We start from the raw sequence: 8833 nt of genomic DNA on the forward strand, positions 1-8833 counted from the left end.
TGCCATAATCAGGTTGCTTCTAAATCACTACTAGTGACAGCACCGTTGGGCTTAGTTATCAATGCCGTTAGTATCGGGGTAACACTATTATTACTTAGTTTATGACAAATCGTTTTGGCTGCACTTTCTAACATGTTTTCATTGTGCTAACCGAGCAACATTAGCCTTTACTATAGAGCCGTATCAATACATTTGTTAGATAATGTTTCATTACAGAGTTCTCTGTTGATTTGTGTTTGTCGCTGTGTGTGTGGTGGAAAATAATGTAAACAGAGAGCAGCGTGCCAGAAATGCAATGTGACCCATGACGTAGGTCCCCTTCAAGGCCAGGCTAATGTTGGAGGTCCCTCTAGTAGACAGAACGTGTAACAACCACATGCGTATAATGGCATTTGAAATGCATAAGCCTGAGTAGTGTAGTACATATTAATAACAGGCTGCATTTGAGCATTGAATAATTGAATATTAAAAAAAAAGAAATTTGAATGGTATTATACAGGATGATTGACATCTCTGGTGTGAACTCACCACATATAGTTGCCCTGGGAAACACTGGAATGGCATCATTTTAAAAGAAAAGGAAACACTGATGTACCTGCCATTTAGATTTACTTTTTAATCTAAAGGTGCCCGAACACCGTTCAGGATCGTTCCTGCCCACTTTAACCCCTGCTAAAAAGTATTAACAAAATTAAATCATCAACACAGTGGATTACAGGAAATCACACCACTAATTCTTGGCTAATTCGTGATCTAATAAACAGTAAATCCATTCAAAAATCGACAATCTGGTTGCCATTGGTAATGGATTTCGCCCGAATATCAACCACAACCCCATTATCTGTTTGAGGCAGAACGTTACCGTTGAAAAGGAAGTAACAGTGTATGGTGAGGGGGCTTTAAGACTGGTCAGCTCATCATGTGGGGTGCAGAACACAAACGGGGCAGAGAACCAATGGTTTAAACAATTATCCTAACCACAATGATATTTACGACATACTGAAATCACCCTACCAGGCATCGTTTCATCTGGAAGGACTGGACCTTGACAGCCTGCACAGCTTCATCGAGAAGCTTCTCCTGTTCATCCTGGGGAGACTGCTGTGTGGTTGGCTGGAATACCAGGAGAATGGAATGGCTTTTACACAGTGCTAAATAAATCAAGAAAGTCATCTAACAGTCATGCAATGCTATTATACGTATGAATTGGAAATTGCAGCATTTTTAACTAGCTTAATTTATTTAGCAGTTGACTTTGCTCCAATGGACAGAACTGAATCACAGAAACCTGAACAACATCACATGATCAGGTTGTTTTCATGGTGAAATAAAATAAGATTCAGATAATGCTGAGTTGTTTTGATTTCATGTATTTTTTGTGTTTGGACCAGGTTTGGACGGAGGCTTCATCCTGCAAAGTTTGTCTTCTCTTCCAAAGCTTTTAAGTGATCGAACTGCCAGTGATCCTGAGCTGCGTAAATATGTAGCGAATAGGGCTAACACTGGCTGCTCAAAATAAGTTAGCCTAACTTTGCTACTCAATTAACGTTACAATTCCCATTTAAGCGCGATCAAATCTAATGCATCGTATGCTAGCTATGTTTGCGGTTGGGAAACATATTCGTGCACATAACGTAACGTTAGTATATGTCCGAAAATATGTATATAAATATAGCATATGTGTAAAGTTTGGGCATAACACTGCTGCTCACCAGCTGACACAATGTCCTTAGTTCGGTTTAACTTGCGCTGAGACGAGTTCAGGCCATAATAACATTTAGCTTCAGTAATATATGTGACACCGCCGCAAAGCGGAAGAACAGCAGCTAGCGTTAGTTTCTACACTGTCACCTGTTTTGTCAAAGAAAGCACAGAGGCTAACGTTACACTTACTGTCTCATTTGACCCGACACATACCACGGAATATCGTGGTATGGTGAATGTAATATAGATAACGTGAATACAACTGTTGTGTCAAACACCTATGCACTCAGTTGCAGTTTGTTAGCCTAACGGTAGCTAGCCGCTGTCTGACGCTGTCTCAGAAGCGTTAGGCCATAGTAGCACTTACACTCAAGTCCGATTTTAGATCGGATTAAGGAAGACCCTTGACATTAGCTAGTTGTTCCATTGACCGAAATTAAACATAGGCGGGTATCCGGAGAAAACATGCAAATTCATAAAATAATGGAAAAGCGCTTACCATGATTACTAGCTAGATGTGTATAAGATCAGTCGGAGAGGCTGGCCTGTCATGTGACTCACAGTAATGGTGCTGCCTTCACGGTCTGTACTCAGCTCCCACATCAGAAGACAGGCGTGGCCAGCATTCCAGTACTTGCAGGATATGAGTGAGTGAGTTGGATAAAATCATCATTCATCAGCCCCGAGTCAAATGCCACAATATGAGCAGCAGAACATACCTGTAACAGTTAATGAGCCATGTCACCGAATGGGTGCCATTTGCTTGTTGTAACTCTTCTAAAATGAACTGGATCTAATAACACATATTTAACTATTCAAAATGTGTAGGCTATTGGTCAATCTCAGGTAGCCCAACTTTATTTAATATTTTTCAATGACCCAAGCGGAAAATGGTTGCATTTTTCTGACAGTGGGCACAACTGGAGTCATATGTGCAAAACTCAAACTACATTCTGCACTACAGTGCAGTACAGTCACCTGAGCTAAACAGTTCAAATCACCTGCAAAACTCATTCAAAGCAACACAACTCTTAACACACGTCTCAAAACAGGCTCAGTGCAGCCAAACACTATGCACAAGCCTCACTGAGATACACACACTGTCACTCAGAACACACTGAGGGTAAAAACACTAGTGTCAAACATACAGAAATTACAAACTTTTTCATCTTTAAAGTTTGAACAATTTGAGTGACTTGACACTACTCAATAGTTTATTTAAGGAAAAAATATAGATTGTATAGCATACCAATTTTTACATAAGGTAAACAAGAAGGAATGAAAATCAGCAGTTTTCTTCAATATAGTATTTTGTCTCTAGTAATTTATGGAATTACTGGGGAAAAAAACTAAAAGGTACATAACAGTAACAAAGAATAGTGTGACTAATCCTGCCTCTCTCCAGCATCATGTGGCAAGTTTTCTTTATCACATTGGATGTCTGCATCATCTCTAAATAAAAATGAATGTGGTGTTTCCATTGCTTTCACTTCCATTACTTTCTGAAAAACAGTAAGAACGCAGTTTTACTATTGTAAAGATATAGTGTTTTTCACTTTTTTTATAGCTTTTATAGGAACATAACCTCAGATATCTTACCTGGACATATTGGTATCTTTGCTCTTTAACCTTTTTCTCTCAAACGGTACAGTGTATAATTGTTTTATTCTTATTTGGTGTTTGTATACAAAAAAAGGCTTTCTGAGCTTTCTCTGTATAAATACCATATATGTTCACTAACTAGTCTAAAACAAGACACCTGCTTACGCTTTCAGCTAAAATTGCAATCAGCAGTGTTTGATAGGCACCAGACTGAAATCTATTCTGTTTTGAATGTGTGGTTTACAGTTTTGACAGCAGTGTGTTAGCATTTGAACAAAGTGCTGTAAATCTACAGCGTTGTGCACGTTGTGGTTAAAGTCATGGGATAACTGTGTAGAGTTTTGAAAACTGTGTTCAAGCAATGAAAAACGAACTAGAGTTTGGTCCACATGAACTGCTGCTGTGCAGACTGTAGTTAGCGTTTTGCACATGTGACTCCAGTTGTGCCCACTGTCGTTTAGCAATCGAAAAAAACTGTAAACAGCATGCCAACTAATTCCTTTCTTGTCCCCTCAATAAAAAAAATATTTTAAAGAAATGGTTGGTTACATGTTCAAATAATTGATATTTGTAACTAAAAACAACACTATAAATGCAGGCAAGTTGTATTTAAAAAAAACTATGTCATTGTTTTCCTTTGAAAGGAGACACAAACCTCAATTTAATGTATTTTTTTATAATTTATTAAACAATTGGATAAAGGATGGAAGAAACCTAATTGAAAAAACAATGGTTTATCTTTATTTTTTTAATTAAAAAAACGATTTAGTAACAGGAATGAACATGTGTGTCCGTGTGTGTGTGTGTGTGTGTGTGTGTGTGTGTGTGTGTGTGCATGCGTGCATGTGTGAAACTTTTGGGGATGTACTGTACTCACAGTAAAGGGGGTGTGAGAGAGAGAGAGAGATGGAGGGAGGGACAGACTGAGAGAGGGAAGCTAGAGAGGGTGGTGGGTGTCTTTTGCTCTTTCCCCTGCAGCATGTCATTGCTAGGATTGGGCATCGAGAACTAGTTCCAAATTGGAGTCCTTTGGAAGATTTGGTTTAAAATCCATTCATCGTTTCAAATTTTAAATGCCCAAGTTTTCATAGCGGCCAGGGGCTTGTTGTGTTGCAGCCGTGGAGCACAGTAAGTGGAACCCTAGTGTGGCTATATTTTACGTAAAAAAAACAACTAGTAAAACTGTAAATCATCATCGTATCAAAATAAAACTTTCCTCTTATTTGTGATATAAGCATTGTGACCTGTTTCGACTCTACTCCACAAAGAATTAAAATTGAGAATCGATAAGAACTGGAATCGAAAGGAAGAATCAGAATTGGAATCAGAATTGTTAAAATCAAAAACTGAAGATATTAGTTCTCAGATGCATCAACTAATACATATCTTCCTAAAATCAAATTGGAAATATTCTTGTGTGTCAACAAAACACTGAATGGTTCAGTTACAAAACCTACATCCAATAGTGTTTTAGCTAGAATTGCAATAGATTTATGAAAACAGCCTTGCCTGACCTTTTCTAAGAAGCCTTCCTTAGTTTGTCTCAGACTTCTTTCTCAATCTCAAAGTGACGAGCTGTGACAAGCCTCAAGGGTGGGATGATTCACATGACATCCTCAATCAGGTACAGTAGGCATACAGAAGGATGTCTTTGCAGCCTGGCCAAAAAAAACTGTTGACCCCAATCTTCTGCATACATTGGACCTACATGTGTTTCACTTTTATCTGTGATAACGCCAGACAGTGGCGGCAGTGGCAATTGCTGCAATGATGGCTAAGGGAATCAGTTCAATGGGTAAATCAACCTAAGTCAGCTAGCTAACTTGACATTGTCACATTGCTTTGCACAATTTGATTTATTTTCTGGTCACCTCACAAATTCCATGTAGGGAGGGTGGTTGGGGTGGTGAATGGGTCAAACAACACAAGACTTTCACCCAGGAGACAGGGGTTCCTGTCCCGCGTGTCACTTTTCCTAAACCAAACTGTCGCTTTCTTCTTTTCCTAAACTCAACTGGCCCGTTCTTTTCCTAAGCCCAACTGTCCCGTTCTTGTCCCGTTCTTCTTTTCCTAAACCCAACTGTCCCTTGCTTGTCCTGCGTGTCATGGAAACGTACCTTTTATAAGCCCACCCACCATCTTTTCCTTAACCTAACTGTGTCAAAAGTGACGCCAATATTCCCGACCAAGCGTGTTAAGATAAAGCGCATCTAGATATGACGCTAAAGGAGACTTTTAGCATCACCTGACCAAGCGTCCGTATTTTACGCGATAGGAGTGAGAATGTGTTGTACATAGCAATACCACCAGGAAGCACTAGGTTACACAGATGCAGCAAATCAAGAACATGTACCCATCTTCAAAACAACATTTAAAGGGGTGATAGAATGATTATATAGGGTATTTCACACTGTTCCTTAAGGTCTCCGAATAGGGTAACATTGGTTGGGCTGAAAATGGCCCGGGTGCTGTTCTATGCTCCCTAATGCAACCCTGTGAAATAGCCCTAGAATGAAACGAGAGGTTTTATCCCTTATATGTATGCCCATGAATATTTAGATGAGCTGCACGCTGATTGGTTGGTTTCCAACGAACGAAGCTGCACAGCAACAGAGTCGGATAGGGCTGCAGCCTGGAGCCTGCAGCCATACACTCTTGCAGCAACACAATCCCTTTTTTAACTTTTAGCGGCCCCGCCGGAGCAGGAATGGCTGGAGCAGCCGAGGCCCAAGTAAATATCCCCGGCTGGCTTCAAACTTCATTTCTGCTCCGACACAAAGTCATCAACAAATGTTACTGTACGAAGCACCAGAGACGCAGTTTAGTTACAGTTTAGTCATCCTCCACACACACACACACACACAATGCAAAGTTTCAACATTTTCATTAAAACCACTAGTGTTGTAACGTTACCCTTGGGACATAAAAAACCTCCACTTCCAGCTAGTTCAGTGTCTCAGCATGGAGACATTTAGCGGAGAGTGAAGCCCACAGACACACAGACAGAGTTGCAACTACTATGTTCTTATCATGTCTCGTCCTGGTGGCTCCACAGCCCCTTGTTCCCCAAGGATGCATGTTGGGAACAAAAAAAAAGTCATGGGCCAGTATTGCGTTGTACAGCCTGGAACACTGCATTTATGACTGTGGTTCATTTTCAATATCCTTGAAAAACTTCCAAACTTTCTTCTTTCTAATTCCCGTGAAAGTACACAGCGCAGCTCGCAGCTAAACTAGTGTGTGAGACCTACGTGACCTACATTCAGAACACCAGCTGGTCTGTATGTAAATTTTGGGGCGTGACAAAGGTACAGACCAGAGCCAATTAAGGTACAGTTGACGTCAACTATTAGCTTCGTTGGGATTCACCCGTTTTCAGCGGCAGTTTTAAATTGTGAGATTTGCATAGGAAAGAGGTGTCAATTGGACTTTGAGGTTCTATAATATGCCCATTTTACCCTCCGAACTAGGGTAAACTCAGTTTTGCATTCTATCACCCCTTTAAGTTTAACAAATCAAGACAATTTAATTGTAGCTAGTTGTGCTCTGATAAAAGCCGATTTGGCATCTCATGTTTATAAACACATAAACAGTAAGCTTAAACATTACTGTATAAATCACCGATATTAACTAATATCTATACAATATAATTAAAACCAGTGTGCGATTTGTGAAAAGAGTGGGTTTTTTTGTTTGATCATGCACAACAAAACAAAACATGCCCCTTGCAATACCATGGATAGTGCCACTTGGCCAGGTATGCCAAACACTTGAATATGCACTTCAATATTCAATGGAAAATACAGCGCTTTTAAGCTGGAGAGCAGAGTTCACTTTGCGGCAAAAACAAAATACTTTCACCCTTGTTTGTCGTTCGCTTGTTTGTTCTTCGGGAATGTCTTAATCCAATCTACAATCTTTTTAATGTTTCTGGAACTGTGTACTTTTTCATCTGATGATCATAAATGACCTGTAACAGGAAACGAGACTTAAGGCGCTGACACACTAACCCGATAATCGGCCGTTGGACAGTCTGGTGAGGTCGGTGACTCGAGACTGTTCCGTGTGTTCTGTGCCGTCGTCCGTTGGAGGAGCTGTCGGCCTTCATTTTGGCCGACCTGACATGTTCAGTCGGAGACAGGGCAGTCGGGACTCACCTGGAAATGGCGAGCGGAATAAACGTGACTGGAGTCTCTCAAAATCTGACAAAAATCTTTTGACCTTTTTTGACCTTTGTTGAGCTGAAATGAAGTCAGATTCAGCAACTGCATGGCCTATTTCTCGCTTAAAATGTTTTCAGAAACATGTTTCAGTGAACTATTTTAGTACAATATGAGATCGTATTCTGAACAAGCTGCCATAACAGTCTGGCTTTGAATTTCCGGAGAAAACAAACCCATGTGACGCGTTTGTCCATTCAGCTGCCGGTTTTCATTTTTTGGGCAACAATACAGATTAGCGCTGCCTGCTGTTATGGAGACGTATTACGTCTCGTCTCTTCGGTGTGTTCCGAAGCACTTTTTGGTCCAACTCGGGGAGACTGATCAGTCCGACTGGCTTTTCTGCCGACGGTTGGCCGTCTGGTTGGTGCGTAACTGCCTTTACAGGGAAAAGAAAGCTATTTTAATGTAATTTTTATTAATGGCTCTGCCCGGTCAGATTTTTCATTTGTCATAAAATGATTTACGGCAGGTAGACAGCGCTACAGAGCACACATTCTGAAGGGTCACAGATTTCAGTGTAACACCGGAAAAGCCTGTGTTATTGTATCCAGCCAGGTAAAAGGTAGCAGGAGATTTCTTTATATAGGCCTAATAGTATTTTAATTTTATTTTAGAAGTTATCTGCTGTAGTTATGGCTGATATTGGGGCAGGACGATTACAGAAAAAAGGAAATTAAACGAACAACTAAAAGCTAAAAGGGAAAGTGAAAGACAACTAGCGAAACCCCAAGTCACACTGTCAGGCTTTTTTAAAGATAGAGACATTTTTTAAAGATAGAGACAATTATGGGATTGTAGATGATTCAAAAACGTCCCCAAATCGTCCCTCGGGTATTCATGAAATATGTCTGTTTCATTCATAAAATAACTTTACAATGTGCAATGTGGTTGTACGTCAGTAGCCTGTATTAAATCAAGTCCCCCTTCCATTTAGAGCGGACGTTTTATTCCTTTTAGTCTGTGTTTGTGTTGGCCTACTATTTTCTTTTCCCTTGTCCCCCTGTACTTAGTCCATGGGTTTCGTGAAATGTGCTGTATAAATCTAAGGGTAACACTTTACAATAACCATCATTAATAGATGGTATATTGATAGTTAATTAATCTTTAGTTAATTGTTAATTTAACTGTTAGCAAACAGTCTTTTTACTGTTAAACAATGAAATTCTAATAAATAATGTTTACTAATTATTAATACTGCTGTAAATTAACAGTTTATTGTAACACACATTCTATCCGTCATATAATATATTAGTTATCGGGTAATGATTAAAAAATGTTTGGAAACCTTTAAGAAACAATTTTTA

General features: G+C 39.7%; 1 protein-coding gene across 1 annotated transcript in view; it reads right to left on the reverse strand.

Moving 5' to 3' along the window:
* Positions 1–2335, reverse strand: part of vps35 (VPS35 retromer complex component) — a 29094-nt gene extending 26759 nt beyond the window's left edge. The window contains exons 1-2 of the mRNA XM_039794533.1: positions 2204–2335; positions 1015–1113 (exon numbers count right to left, since the gene is read on the reverse strand). Of these exons, the coding sequence (XP_039650467.1) occupies positions 1015–1113; positions 2204–2206 (102 nt within the window). The 5' untranslated portion in view covers positions 2207–2335. The remainder of the gene's footprint in view (positions 1–1014; positions 1114–2203) is intronic.
* Positions 2336–8833: the final 6498 nt, after the last annotated feature.

This window comes from Perca fluviatilis, chromosome 3, assembly GCF_010015445.1.
Source record: "Perca fluviatilis chromosome 3, GENO_Pfluv_1.0, whole genome shotgun sequence".
Classification (NCBI taxonomy): Eukaryota; Metazoa; Chordata; class Actinopteri; order Perciformes; family Percidae; genus Perca; species Perca fluviatilis.